This window comes from Pleurodeles waltl, chromosome 9 (assembly GCF_031143425.1).
Source record: "Pleurodeles waltl isolate 20211129_DDA chromosome 9, aPleWal1.hap1.20221129, whole genome shotgun sequence".
Classification (NCBI taxonomy): domain Eukaryota; kingdom Metazoa; phylum Chordata; class Amphibia; order Caudata; family Salamandridae; genus Pleurodeles; species Pleurodeles waltl.
The window spans coordinates 420,015,269-420,031,075 of record NC_090448.1 but is presented as its reverse complement, the minus strand read 5'-3'; the positions used below and the strand labels follow the sequence as shown (position 1 = coordinate 420,031,075).

The window sequence follows — 15,807 nt, the reverse complement described above, 5'->3', positions numbered from 1 at the left end:
TGCTGTAAGGCCTGCTAGAGGGCTGACTTACCTATGCCACAGGCAGTGGGTTGAGGGCATGGCACCCTGAGGGGAGTGCCATGTCGACGTAGTCATTTTCTCCCCACCAGCACACACAAGCTGTGAGGCAGTGTGCAGGTGCCGGGTGAGGGGTCCCCAGGGTGGCATAAGAAATGCTGCAGCCCTAGAGACGTTCCCTGGCAACAGGGACCTTGGTACCAGGGGTACCATTTACAAGGGACTTATCTGTGTGCAAGGGCTGTGCCAATTGTGGGAACAAAGGTACAGCTTAGGGAAATAACAGTGGTGCTGGGGCCTGGTTAGCAGGGTCCCAGCACACTTTCGATCATACCTGGCATCAACAAAAGGCAAAAAGTCAGGGGGTAACCATGCCAAGGGAGGCATTTCCCTACAGGTATCCTGTTACCAAACAGACTATAGCTCGGTGGATAGCCACTGCCATACAACTTTGTCACCAGCTAGCGGGAAAGCCACTGACAGCCAACGTAAAGCCCACTCCACCAGAGCTGAATCCACTTCCACAGCTCTCTTCTCAGGAGTGTCTCTACAGCAAATTAGCGAAGCGACGTCTTATGTTTACTGCTAATTATTCTGACTCAAGCATGTGAATCCATGAAAGATACCCCAATACTGGAGAAGAAAATAAGTTACTTACCTGTAACTGTGGTTCTCCATTATTGGTGTCTTTTAAAGGGGAGTTTAGTGTTTACTTTTTTTTCCTCAAAATGAGAGGCTTTCGTAAAATGAACTATGTGACAGTGTTGATGGGTACAGGGTACTTGAAGGAAAGGATGTAGGATGTCATTTTTTCCAGTATGCAATAAAATTGAAATCTCTGTGAATAAACCGTACAAATAATTCAGAATATATTAATAGGAAAGCACAAATTAATTTTAAAGTGTGGTGGAAACAAATATTTTAAAAGGGGCAAAACAAATCAATACTTGTTTCATAACAAATGCTTGTTAAGGATTGGGATTCACATGTCTTCATCATATTCCCCAAGTGAGAGCATGGGAACAAGAGGGAGGATAAGAAAGATAGGAAAAGAATTGCAAAGGTAGAACGCAGGCAGAAAGAAGAGCCCACAAGAGTGAGCTAAAGAGACAGTAGAGTTGTGAAATAAAAAGGCATGAAGTGAAATAATGGTGGGCAGTCTTGGTATCCAATAACCCCATCATCCAGCTGGGGTAAAAGTCACCTTTTACGATAAACTTTGGGTCCCTGCTCTTATTAATTTAATTTTTAAAATATTATGGACTGATTTTATGTACTTCAGGTTTCAGATTACAAACAAATTGGCCTACATTACCTTTCACCTTGTAAGCCTTTATTTACAGGTCCAGCTCTTTAGACGTGGAACAGTGGATCTTTGGTTGGATACAATCATATTTTGGTCTACTTTATATGAATAATTCTTAGTAGCCAGACATGGATATCTTATAAACAAATCCGGATTTTATGGCTGTTCATCTGCGATAAGCGATTTGCTTGTCCCAGTACTGCTTCCATTGCTGTACCATAGTGCAAAATACAAGCATGGAACATATTTGGCCCATGTGTGCAGAGTGCTTTCTTTTCCTCTGTCCATTCAAGCTGAAGGTCTCGACTAGTATAGCGCAAGAGAGGCTTGAGAGAATAGATATAAGCTTCCCTTCCCAGGTAACAAATGATCCTGCTTCTGTGCTCAACACATCCTTGGCCAATTCCCCAGTTTACTCCTACAATCTATGTGCGGCTGAAGAGAGGCACCTCTCACATATGTTGCTCAAGAGCAGATATGTTTTATGAACCAGTTGTGCATGAAATATTCTTCCTTTCGATCTACAGTTGCACAACGCACTTTTGGTAAATCATTTCCCCGCTCACCCTTTGATGCGCCATACAGCAGCTTTGTAGTTGGGAATGTATTTAGATTATATTTTGTATCGCTCCGAATGAGACTTTTAGGGGGTCATTCCGACGCCGGGGCCGGGGTCGGCGGGAGCACCGCCAACAGGCTGGCGGTGCCCCGCAAGGCATTCTGACCCCGGCGGTTTGGCCGCGGTCAGAACAGGAAAACCGGCGGGACACCGCCGGTTTTCCGCTGCCCTGGGAATCCCCCATGGCGGCGCAGCTTACTGCGCTGCCATGGGGGATTCCGACCCCCATACCGCAATCCTGTTCCTGGCGGTTCCGCCCGCCAGGAACAGGATGGCGGTGAGAGGTGTCGTGGGGCCCCTGGGGGCCCCTGCAGTGCCCATGCCAGTGGCATGGGCACTGCAGGGGCCCCCGTAAGAGGGCCCCACTTTGTATTTCAGTGTCTGCTTTGCAGACACTGAAATACGCGATGGGTGCCACTGCACCCGTCGCACATCCTCCACTCCGCCGGCTCCATTCGGAGCCGGCATCCTCATGGAGGGGTGTTTCCCACTGGGCTGGCGGGCGGCCTTTTGGCGGTCGCCCGCCAGCCCAGTGGGAAACCCAGAATACCCGCGGCGGTCTTTTGACCGCGCAGCGGTATTCTGGCGGTTCCCTCCAGGCGGGCGGCTCCTGCCGCCCGCCGGGGTCAGAATGACCCCCTTAATGCTGAACTAATAGAGGTTTTATTACTCCAGTATTGGAACTTTAATAGATTCACATGCTTGAATCCTTCCCCGTCATCGAGATAGAAGTCCCCTGTGTTATACAAAAGCAATGCTTTAATGTACCTATACATTACAGGCATTAGGCCTTTATCTTAGTAACATGTCACAGTCTATTTTTAAAATGGACCAAACTCTAGAATACACCAATCAGGCTACATCACCCTCTAGAACCCTCCTGTGAGGAGCTGTATTCAGCTCTGCTCACTTCTTTCTCAAAAACAGTTATTCTGAGGTGTTTTGGATTGAACTTTTGACCTACTTCACAGAAGCTGAATTCTCTTCAAGTAGGTGTTTCAAACTGACCACTATGTCAGAGACACCTAAAAAGGGGCTTTTTCAGATCTTTTGCTACCTGCATGAAGAAGAGGCTTCATGTTGATGACCCACATGTGGACTGCATATACTGTCTCTACCTGAACCATAAGACCAGAGACTGCAAGGTATGTTGAAAATGTTCAACTAAGATATTAGAAGATTGGGAGGGTCATCTCCTCCTCTGGCTGCACAAGTTAAAGTCTAGGGACAACCCTGTCTCTGATGATGAGAGCGCCTCCTCTTCTGTGCCAATCACCAAGACACCAATGAAGAGACATAAGCCCACATTACAAGTCTGGCTGCTTTCTGACTGCAGACTCGCTGTGGCGCTCCCACCACAGGCGGGCCGGCGGTGTGGACCACCATAATACGAGTGTGGCGGTTTGGCCTGTGCCAATACACCACTTTCCTGGCACCACCACCAGGACGGTTGGGCCGCCGGGCCGGAGATAAGCCTCACCAACCCGGTGGTTCACCAAAGACCGCTGGCGGTATTATGAGTCCCCTTTCCACCAGGAATATCGTGGAAGCACTGCCACAAAATCCCTGGCGGAAAGGCTACCAGTGACAGTACTTTGCATTCCTGTTGCCGGTAGATGAGTCCCCCAATCCCCGTACAAATCCCCTACCCCCTCTAGACTGCCGACTGCCAGTATGACTGCTGGTGGTTTTCTGCCTGGAAAATGACAGAAAGCCACTAGCAGTCGTAATATGGCAGTATGAGGACCGCCATGCTGGAGGTCTTTTGGCGGCCGCCAGCACGGTGGTCTGCAGTCTTATCCACCAAAGTTGTAATGAGCACCATGGTGAGGATACATCAACTGCCACTAACGACGCTCCTGCCTGTCTAACAGGTCATCCAAGGGCCCTGAAAAAAATCATCTAAGGACGTCTCAAAAACTCATAGCCCTTCAAAGAAACATTCGTCACAGTCAGTTAAGACAAAAAGGTTAGATTCCTTGTCAAAATCAAAAAAGGAATTGCATTCTGACTCCAAAGCCACCTCTGCAGGTTAGGAACCCGTTCAAAAAAAACAAGCCTCCGTACTGTCGATGGCTGCATCGTCTACGATATCCCCGTCAACAGCTCAATCGTCAACCATAACATCAACCGTCGTCACTATCTCTGTGTCGACAGGAGCGTCATCGAAATCCTTGTCGACGGTCTTGTCATCGGAGTCAATGATGCGTTCCATTTCGTCGCCGTTCATACAATCACCGTCCACGCTGCGCACCTCATCGACAATTATCCCGTTGTCTATACTTTCGTCGACGGCTCCACTGACAACGCTACTGCCGTTGACGACACCTCCAGCTGAAAGACCATCTCCATTGTTGGCATCAAATAACCAAGGACCAATGAGTACTAGATATAATACAATTTGGCCACCTCCTAGAGTTTATCCAGATACCCCCACTGACCCACCTTCTCTATTGCAACAAAAACAACTGTGTTTGCTCAACTTAGAAGTGGAGATCATGTTACGGAAATGGGAAATAGAAGTTGTACCCTATTCTCAAAGGGAGAAAGACTTTTATTCCTTCGTCTTCTTGATCTGAAAAAAGTCTTGTTTATGGAGACCGATCCTGGACGAAAGAGAGCTCAACATGTACCTGAAGAAGCAAACATTCTGCATGGTCACATTGCAGGACATCTTGCAGCTTCTCAACAGAGCGGACTACATGGCCTCCCTAGACCTTCAAGATGTCTACTTTCATATACCCATTCATCCAAGACACAGAAGGTTCCTGAGATTCACGGTAGCTATCAAACATTTTCAATTCAAGGTCCTTCTCTTTGTGGTCAAGTCTGCGCCTCGGATCTTTACCAAATGCCCAGCTCCAGTCGCATCTTACCTCAGACGCAAACGACACCAAGTTTTCTCCTACTTAGACTACTGGTTAGTAAAAGCTTCCAATATCCAGTCAGCACACAAATCCATCAGAGCGACCTTGCATCTTTTCAAGTACTGGGGCCTCACTCTCAATCAAGAGAAATCAGTGCTCCAGCCATCGAGAAGGATAGCCTTCCCGGGGCTAGATTAGATATGGAGCAAACCAAAGCATACCCAACGTTGGACAGACAAGAGAAGCTAATCGCCCTAGCGAAACGAATACAAAGAAGAAAGTCTCTTTCAGCTCGATGTTACAAATCTTTGATAGGAATGATGTCATCTTGTATTAATCTAATTCCCTACTGTCACCTACATATGCGACCGCTCCAAGAGGAGCTACACAAACAATGGAAACAAGCGCAAGGGTCTTTCGAAGATATAATCCAGGAAACTCCACTCATGATAGCTTCTTTCAATTGGTGGACGGTCCGTGCAAATGTCTCTGGAGGCCTACACTTCTTAGCTCAAATTTCCCTGTTAACTATAAGACGGATGCGTCAATGGACGGATGGGGCGCATACTTGCAGGATCTTCAAGTAAGCGGCAAATGGGCTCCCTCTCACCGCACTCTTCATATCATCCTCCTCGAACTGAGAGGAGTGTATTTGGCGCTACAAGCCTTCCTTCCAAGAATTAGCGGATCGGCAATGCTTGTCAGAATGGACAATACGACGACAATGCACTACATCAACAAGCAGGGAGGAACTCGCTCACATCTATTGTCCCAGGAAGCACAAACCATTTGGAGTGGGTGCATTCAGCATTCGGTGCACATAAAGGCAGAACATGTTCCAGGCCATCAAAATGCCATTGCAGATTCTTTAAGCAGACTGACGACATCTACTCACGAATGGGAATAGGACCAGCATACACTCCAGTGGGGCAAACCGCACTTGGATTTCTTTGCGACCTCCAAGAATGCCAAATGCCAGTTTTACGCAAGTTGGCATCACCAACAGGGGTCGTGGGAGGATGCCTTTTCGTTTGCATCGTCAGTAATCTGTGCTTACGCCTTTCCTCCAGTTCCTCTCCTCCTGAGAGTGCTCAGCAAGATCAATTCAGAACCCTGCCAGATAATACTAATAGCTTCTGTGTGGCCACATCAACATTGGTACACAGAGCTACTACTGATGTCTCTATGTCCACCCATCAAGATGAAGCCGATTCCATCATTGCTGACCATGAACCACCGCCCAGTGAGACATCCGGATCCCAAATCGGCATGGCACTTGAGTTCAATGAATTCGGCCACTTAAACATCCCTAAGGATTGCAAGGAAATCCTTGCCAAACCCTGGGCGGATATCACAAATAGGACGAACCACCAGTGAAAATGATTTTGTTTGTGGTACAGGTCTTCTGATACATATCCTCTCTCTTCCACTCCAGAAGAGATCTTACCTTACCTATTACAACTAGCATACTCAGGATTGGCACATTCATCCATTAAAGTTAATCTGGCAGCCATTTCTCGGTTTAGGAGAATATCCAGTAAACCATCTCTTTGGTCTCAGAGGCTCATAAAACAATTCTTAAAAGCTCTTTTTAGGTCCTGTCCTCCAGGCAAAGCCCCTCCTTTGGCATGGCAACTTAACACGGTTCCTGGCCGGCTGATAAAGGAACCGTTAGAGCTATTACATAAGGCAGACATCAAATATCTTACATGGAAGGTGGCACTCCTCCTTGTGCTTACGTCTGCACGTAGTGTCAGTGAAATCCAGGCATTTACAATACAGGAACCCTTTTTGCAATTCGAAGAGGACAGAGTTATTTAATGTACCAATCCTTAATTCATCCCCAAGGCCCCCTCAGACTTTCCTCTTAATGAAATGTGGTGCTGAGGACATTCTTTCCAAGACCTCAAATGGCGGTGGAGAGATCCCTCTACTCGATAGATCTGAAGAGATGCCTTAAATTTTATTTGGACAGGACGAAAGCTTTTAGAAAGACAAACCAGCTTTTCTCAGCTTTTAGTGACCCTAGAAAGGGTGCCCAGTAACTAAACAGTCTATTTCTCGATGATTACAAATGCAATCGTTAATTGCCATCAGAAAGCCAGTCGACCTTTGGATACTAAGGTGCACGCACATTCGACCAGAGCCGTTTCCACATCCTGTGCATTGTTTTCAAGAGCAGGTCGGACAGGCAGTGCTCAGGCATCTCTTCCAATGACGGTGAGCCATTTGGTGTTTCCACCATCCGCTTTTACTGTTTAAATACACGTTTTCAATAACTTTACAAGTCTGCTTTTATCATATGTTAAAGGCTAAGCATAACCTGTAAAAAGTGGTGATACTGTCCTGTAAGTGAATGTTCATATTTGTAACCAAAGAAATTGTGCTAATTACTGCTTGCTATTCTGATTCAAGCATGTGAATCTATGAAAGTTCCAATACTGTAGTAAGAAATACGTTTCTTACCTGTAACTGTAGTTCTCCAGTATTGGAAACTTTGATAGATTCACATGCGACCCACCCGCCTCCACTGGAGAGCTCACCTTCATTTTCTCAGTGTTATCTTTCTATTAATGCTTGTCAAATCTGAGGGAATACAGATGCTCACAGGAGGGTTCTAGAGGGTGGTGTAGCCAGATTGTTGGATTCTAGAGTTTGGTCCATTTTACAAAATGACTTTGATATGTTACTAAGCTAAAGGCCTAACGAATGTAATGTATATGTACATCAGAGCAGTGGTTCCCAACCTGTGGACCGAGGACCCCTGGGGGTCCGCGAAGCCTCCTCAGGGGGTCCGTGACTGCTGGGAAAATTAAATAATATTAACAGATTAGGTCCCAGCTTTCAGAAATGACTCTGTGCGGGGTCCCCGGATTCCAATAATGATTCAGTGGGGGACCCCGGGTTCCAGTATTGATAAAGTGGGGGTCCACAGAAGTCAAAAGGTTGGGAACCACTGCATTAGAGCATTACTTATGTATAACACCGGGGTCTCCCATCTCAACGATGGGAAAGGATTCAAGGATGTGAATCTATGAAAGTTTCCAATACTGGAGAACAATAGTAACAGGAAAGTAACTTATTTCCTTATCTGTCACACAGAGGTAGTGTTCTGTTTATGTCAAAAATGGGTTGCGCAATAGCTAATTTGCTAGCCATTAAAATGACCTCACTTAGGAGGCAATAGGTAGTTGCAGCCACCTAGTGAGATTGGAATTGTTCCTACCATAAGAGATAAAAAACAAATATTAGAGAAAACATATTTTGATTTACTTAGGGCCCATACTGAGGGTTTATCCCTTGATTACTGTATCATAACAACTTGCTTCCTTTCTAATCCTTTGACTGTTCTCATATTTAACCCTGTGCCTTTATCTTATTGCATCTTTTTTGCCTTCAGTTCTGGGTTCAGGAAAGGCTCCCTCTTGCCACTTTGAAAGAATATGGGAGTAACCTGCAAGCTGTTCAACAGTTTATAAAGAAAAACCAGGTAAGCTACTTCTTTAATAGCAGAATATGTTAATCACCCAAAAATTCAAATACTAGAAACTTTCTAAAAAGAAATGTCATTTTGTTACTGCCTTTGTAAGAGCACTATCATGAAATTATTTGGGCCCTATTCCCTTTTACCATTTCTGCAATGGTATAGGGTGTCCATTACTGGTACTTGGAGGATAAATCAATGATTTACTGTCAGGGTAGGCTCTATTATGTAAATTATTCTAATTTCCATTCAGTGTATGTAAATATAGCCTATGTGGATATTCATGGAATCTGACAAATACTTTCCAAAGCCTACACACAATAAATGCAGATATTAACAAAAAAGTGCAAAGTATTACTATATTGGGAGTATTCAGCCTTTAGGAATAAAGATGCCTAGCAAAATAAACTACTGCCATCATTGAAATTAATCTCAGTTTGATATTCAGAATCTGTGGCTGCTGATTTTCCAGGAGGAGTTATAATATTCCCCACATATTAAATGGATATTTATTCTGTTTTTCTAATCCGCGTGGCACTTCAAGCTTTTTTAAATATTTGCCTCAAAAGATTGAACTCTCAAGTAGTGATTGATAACCTAGACTAGACAAGATATTTTTTGTTTTCACCTTACAAATTCTTTGTTGTAATTTTATGTAATTGTATTAATTTACATAAATGATTTAGTGCTTTTACTACAGATAATTTTCAAAACTGGTATTTCAAAGGCTGTTAGATTAAATGTAACATCGATTCCAATCATGTGCAAATGTGGATACTCATATAAGTAACAAAGAACTTTTACATTCACAGTTATTCACCTCAGAGAATGTATTGGGGATGAAAGCATGTCACAGTTTGTATTGTAAGCAAATTGATCCACCCTTGAACTCTCAACTTGTGCTTTTACCTCAGATCTTGAATATTTATTCTTTCAAAAAGGTACCTCCTCTCTGAGAAGTGCTTTTTGATTGCCTCTCTACTATTTGCAGAATCTGCGGCGAGAGATCCAAGTGCACAGCCCACGAGTGGAGGATGTGCTAGAGCGGGCAGGAGCCATTGCAACCATCAAGAGCCCAGAGGTGGAACCTGTGCGTGAGAACTTTGAAAAGCTGAGAGAGCTGTGGGTTGCTCTGCGAGAGCAGACAGAACGGCGGCAGCAACTGCTGGATGCTTCCTACCAGGTGGAGCAGTACTATTTCGATGTAGCAGAGGTGGAGTCGTGGTTGAGCGAGCAGGAGCTGCTGATGATGAATGACCAAAAGGGAAAGGTGAGGAGCTGCTGCTATGGATTAGGGGTTAAAAAAGCATGTTGAGTAAAGTGACCTCTTTGTGCTCCATCAGGATAATTCATATCTCCATCAAACACATCTCTGAAGTTTCCGGACTTAGGCAGTATTCTGGTATTGAGCAAAAGGATAGCAAAATAAGTTTTGTGTAAACATAGCCAGAAATACAGTAATACTCATCACCGATTGTACTTCACCAGCTGTGTTCAAATCCCAGGGTCACCCCGAATGGTTAGAAAAATCTTTATGTGGGTTCCCTTGCAGTGTCCGAGGATGATTACGCAAGGCTTCATTACTAGCCATTTGAACTTCAGCAACGTCCTGTATGTTGCTATAAATGAGGTACTGATGTGCAAAACACAGCAGCTTGGTTGGTCTGTCATCTCCCCCCAACAACCTGCTTCTGGTTCGCTACTGAATACTCTTAAATAACTGCTCCTCAGAAAACTAAGGGGCCGGATTACAGGGCTGGTGGTCCAAAGACTGCAAGTCTCACGGTGTCTGTCGGACCACTACAGCTGTGGTGGTCTGAGCATCACATTACAAGGTTGGTGGGCAGACCTGCCAACCTTCCACCATCCCCGCCGGGATCTCAGATCCCGACGGGCTGATGGCAATGCAGATTGCAATCATTGAGAGCGGCCCTGAACTCAGCGCTGCCCTGCTGATTACAACCTTGTCCTCTGCCAGCCTTTTCATGGCAGTTTCATCGCCATGAAAGGGCTGGCAGAAAACAAGTGCAGGGGGCCACAGTGGGGCCCTTGCACAGCCCATGCCCAGGGCATGGGCAGTGCAGGGATCTCCCCGCCCAGCACCTTTAAAATGAGCACTGTCTGCTGCGCAGACAGTGCACATTTCAAGGGTGTTGGTGTCCCATGCGTGCAGCAGCATTGCCACCGGCTCTATTATGAGCCAGCGACAATGCTGCCGCCCATTTCCTACTAGGCTGACCAGCAGAAACTTTCGTAATAGGTCCAGCAGGGAGGTCAACCATATGGCGGTGATCACCCCTTCGGGAGTATGGCAGCCAGGTGTTTCCATGCGCCGAACTCTTAATTAGCCTTTAAGTGTCTTTAAATTACTCTGCCACACACATGCAGCTCTATATGGTGGGCGCCCTAATTATCTTCATGCCCAAATCAGCTTTGAATAACCAGCCAGAAAGCTTAGATTCTTGTATATGGTCGTGACAACCCTATGCTGAATCCACAGAGCCAGAAGTGGTGGTGGTTCCTTTTCTAATCTAACTCTTCACCACTGGAATAAGGTGCCATTCTCCATTTGTATCTGTAAAAGTTTGCCCACTTTCAGACAATTGCCGAAGACTCGATTAATGTAAGTAACATTTCCTTCAAATTCAGTCTTTTGTGGGCTAGTTCAGGCTTTACAGCACCGGGATACTCCTTCTGGATTGAGTGGCCACCCTCTGCAAGACGATTTAACATAACAAGGCATAACATAACCTTCATGATAGTGTTATCTCTTCTCCAAGGCTTTATCCTCTTTTCTCCACCATTAACTACTACTATGTCTACTGTCAGACAACCAAAATGATGTCTGGGCCAGTATTATTCCAGGGATAGCCAGAATTATGCCAAGAATACCTATAATATCTCAAAGATAAGTCAATGTTATTCCCAGGAGTAGCCTGAATATCAATAAGAATCATCATGTGTTGTTCCTAGGATAGCTGAAATGTTCCCAAAAATGCCCACAATATTTATTTATTTAACCGTTTTAGCGCTCCGCATTGCAAAATATGTGGGTGCCTTACAGTACAGCACCAACAAGTACATTTTAAATAGAGAATAAAATAAAACTAGGAAAACAGTATGAGGGAGTTTTTCATTTCTGTACAAAATTTCTTAGATGAAACAAACTTTTAAAGATTGAACACTCAACTTAATTTAATGAACATAGTGGGAAAGAATGATATGGAATTGGATTAGAATAGGTTCTGAATAGTAGGCTTAAGGGAATGTACCTGGTGAGATGATACAATGGGCAACAAGAAGGGATTGCTATACAGAGCACAGTAGAATGTATTGGAGATACTTTGGGAAACCAAAGAGGCTAAATTGAGATTATAGGTAAAGTACGCGTTAAGAGTTATGTTGACGACAGTGAGCTAGAATAGAATTGAAGTTGGAAAAAGAGAGCAAGGTGGGAGGAACAGAATCTGATTTTGTAGGACTGGTCCTGATGTTGTGATCTTCTGGATTAAGTAGAGTCTGAATAGGTACATGTTTAGTCGTCAAAATGACAGTAAAGTGGGTTTGATTGTTAGGTCTACTGATAAATATTCCCATCGTGGAGTTATGACTCCTGAGAATAATTGATATTGTGCCTCAGCTGTCCTGAATCTTAGATTTTCTAGTACTAGTTTTAGTACTTAGTATTCTTTGCAACCTAACCATTTGAAGAGGTTTGAGAGGTAGGGAGGTGTGATATGGTGTAATGCTTTCTGGGTTAAGCACCAAAATCCATGACAATCTGAGTGATGTGATCAGATTTTTAGTGGACGAGTGAAGCATACCCATGGACTGAGAACTGACTTGAGTATGGTAGACAAGCAAGCACAGCATTTACAAAGTCCATTTGTGGTAAGACCAAGATCATGGAATACCTAAGTTTTATTTGATTGGGTGACAGAAATGGTTTGATTTTTTTCAAAGACCTTATCGCTGAAACATTCTCTTTTTCATAACTTTGGGTCTTTCATTTCATTTCTGTACACATCGTGCTTTGGAGCTTTCATGGATAAACCTAGTTGAATTTTTCCCAAAAATCAGTGTGAGAACCCTTAGCACTGTAATGTTAACACAGCTCTATACAAAGACAGCAGCTAACATTGAAACAAGTACCAACTTGAAGTCAATCCACATCCATTATGTGAGCTAAACTCCGGCCAGTGAGGTGGAGAGACATTAACTGTCTGATTTTCTGCTGACAGTGCACTAAAGAATGGGGAATTCTTTGAGCTATGTTCTTCAAACCTTAATTAATTTAACTTACTCTATTCCAGGGATTTATCCTAGGACATATCCTCACCCCTCTTCATTGCCTGCTTTGGGTGTGGCATTGTTGAAGTAAAATATTGCACAACAAGTGTGATGTTTATTTATTCTGTGAATTCTCAGAATAGGGCTACAGTGTTGCCTTCTAATGTGAGTATTAGTAGTGCTCCATTCAATAATTCACATATTTAATGTATACTATTTCTAACAGAGGCATATAATCGACATTACAAGCTACAGATTTGAAACATTACCCAGTCTTCTAAGGGAAGAAGAAAGTGAACCAGAGGCTAAACACACCATCCTTCAAAATGTTACAGAAATGAAAATACATTATAATAGTGAGTAAACAGTTTCAAGATTCACACTTACTACTGCCAGCACAGGACGTTTTTGCTTCTCATACATGTAGGAAGCTGGCCTGGTGTGTGATGAGCACCTATAGTGTTATCACCTTTCTCCAGTATTGGAACTTTCATAGATTCACATGCTTGAATCCTTCCCCGTTGTCGAGATGGGAGCCCCCAGTACATCAAAACAGCTATACATACAGGCTACTACAATGAAAAAATACCTAAAGGCTTTCACTTTAGTAGCCTATCCTTATCACTATGAGTAAAAAGGACTGAAGCAAGGCCCAGCCAATCAGGCTTCCCCTCCCTCTAGAACCCTCCTGAGAGGAGCTCCCTTCCCTCAGATTTTCTACCGCATGTCGTGCTAGGGAGTCTCCATTGAGCTCTGCTCAGTCAACACTTCAGAGAAGTTCATTTCTGCTATTTTACTTAAAAAGGATTTCCTACAGCAAGTAAGGTGTCATCTTCTTACTTTACTTAAGAGAACTCTATTTTGAGGAGAATTCACCATGTCTGATAAAGAGAAGAAAAGCCTTTTCAGAGCCTGTAAGAACTGTGGGAAGAAAAGACTTCACTTTGATGACCCACACAAGGACTGTATTTATTGCCTCTACCCTGACCATGTGGCCAAAGACTGCAAAGATTGCAGGACCTTTTCTAACAAAACCCTCAAAGACAGGAAGGATAGGCTACTAATTTGGCTCCAGAAGTCCAGATCTAATCCAGTGTCTGGTTTTGACAGTGAGGAATCTACAAATTCCTCCAGAAAACCACAGAAAAGAGGCAGATCTCCTCAACCCCACTCAGAGTATCTTACAAAAAAGTTTCATAAAAAGACCAAACAGGTGTCCTCCAAAGCTGGAAGTCCTTCCAGTTCTCCTCACAGGAGTTCTGTTTCTTCTAAAGGACACTCTAAAGAAAGATCGGTCTCCTCAGACCACAGCAAAAGAGCCTTTTCTGAGCCTCCAACGCCACCTCCTGTGGTGAAACGTCTTTAAGAGGCCATCCGAAAAATCTACGACACCGTCGACGACATGGTCGACGAGAGCACTGTCAACGGCGGTGTCTAAAGGTGTCTTTACAGCTTCATCATTGACTGCTACAACATCTACAGTCTCTACGGCAGAATCTTCCTCATCGACGATCGTCTCGACGACATCCTCGTCGACGGCGTTTATGATTGCCTTACCCATCGCCTATCCTTCATTGTTACCGCCGGTGAGTCCGTCGACGTTGACCCTGCCGTTGTCAGCTTCCTCGTCGGCGAGAATTTCTCCAGGGATATCTCAGTCGACGACTCTGTCGGCGCTGCCGTCGACGATACCATTGACGATGCTTATACCATCGACTATGCCATCATTGATGCCAACGACATTGCCAGCTACGTTCCCGTCGACGATGCGATCCGTGTTGCCGTCGACGAGGGTTGAACCACATAAGAAGTCTGATTTCCTTTTGCCATTGGTGACATCTCCAAGTAGGGTTTTAGCCTTGGTACCTACGCATTTACTAGAACAAGAGGACTCAGATTATGAGTGACCTTTTGGGGTTGCTCATAGCCCATCAGAACTACATGTCAAGTGCCACGATCTAGAGGAAGACACCCAGCATGATCTGCACTTTTATTATCCGCAAGCATACCAGTATCCCTATCAGGAGCAGATGGTTTCCTTGCCAGGATCGCTCATAGCTGATCTGCAACTTCTTTGAGCGCTTCCCAGAGAGGAAAGGCCGGAAGACAACCAAAAGATACAGGCCGTAGACAATGACTTGCTATTGTCTTCTGCTACGAACCTTGCCTTGGGCACAAGACTAGGGGGAAGGATTTCCCTCTACTTTCACAATTGGCAGAAAATAACATCAGACCAGTGGGTCCTAAATCTCATTCAGTTTGGCCATACCCTGGAGTTCCTGCACTACCCTCCTACGAAGTCTCCCCTTCCTCGAAAGGTGAAGTGCTTGCATCTGCTCAAGCAGGAGGTTGAGTCCATGCTTCTCAAGGGAGCTATAGAAAGGGTTCCACATCAGGACAGAGGAAAGGGTTACTACTCCTGATTCTTCCTAGTTCAAAAGAAGCAGAAAAGTTGGCATCCAATTCTAGACCTCAGGGATCTCAACACTTATCTAAAATGCTCTGTATGATCACCCTATCAGACATTCTGTCCCTTCTAAATCCGAGGGATTAAATGGCCACCCTCGATTTGCAGGATGCATATTTCCATATCCCTATTCACCCTTTCCACAGAAGGTATCTCAGATTTGCAGTAGCCGGAGACCATTTCCAGTTGAAAGTCTTGCCCTTCGGCCTGAAATCGGCCCCCATGATCTTCACCAAATGCTTGGCTCCAGTGTCAGCTTTCCTCAGAAGGCAGAACCATCAAGTCTTCCCGTATCTGGACGATTGGCTGGTCAAAGCCAGATCCAGATCTCAGGCGCAGAAGTCCACGAGAGCTTCTATCGAGCTGTTCATGAGCCTGGGCCTAACGGTCAATCGCGAAAAGTCAGCATTCCAACCCTTAAAGAGGATAACTTTTTTAGGGGCAGTACTGGACACTTCCACCAACAATGCAGCTCCTACAGAGGACAGACGGAAAAAGTTTGTATCCCATGCGAGGCGTTTACAAAAAAGAAAGTATGTTTCAGTTCGCCTCTTTAAGTCCCTGTTAGGGATGATGTCCTCCTGCATTCCTCTGGTGCCTTTCTGTCGTCTAAAAATGAGGCCCCTACAGGAGCAGTTAGATCTTCAGTGGACACAATCCATGGGGTCTTTCGACAATGTCATCAGAATAACAAAGCCCATGATACCATCTCTAGCTTGGTGGACTCAGGAGTCTCACTTAGTGAATGGGCTTTCT

General features: G+C 44.6%; 1 protein-coding gene across 3 annotated transcripts in view; it reads left to right on the top strand.

Annotated features, from left to right (window-relative positions):
* Positions 1-15,807, top strand: part of SPTBN4 (spectrin beta, non-erythrocytic 4) — a 1,652,494-nt gene that overhangs the window by 746,336 nt on the left and 890,351 nt on the right. For all 3 annotated transcript variants that reach the window (XM_069207217.1, XM_069207216.1, XM_069207218.1), the window contains 2 exons: positions 8,211-8,300; positions 9,286-9,564. In XM_069207217.1, coding sequence (XP_069063318.1) covers positions 8,211-8,300; positions 9,286-9,564 — 369 coding nt within the window. The remainder of the gene's footprint in view (positions 1-8,210; positions 8,301-9,285; positions 9,565-15,807) is intronic.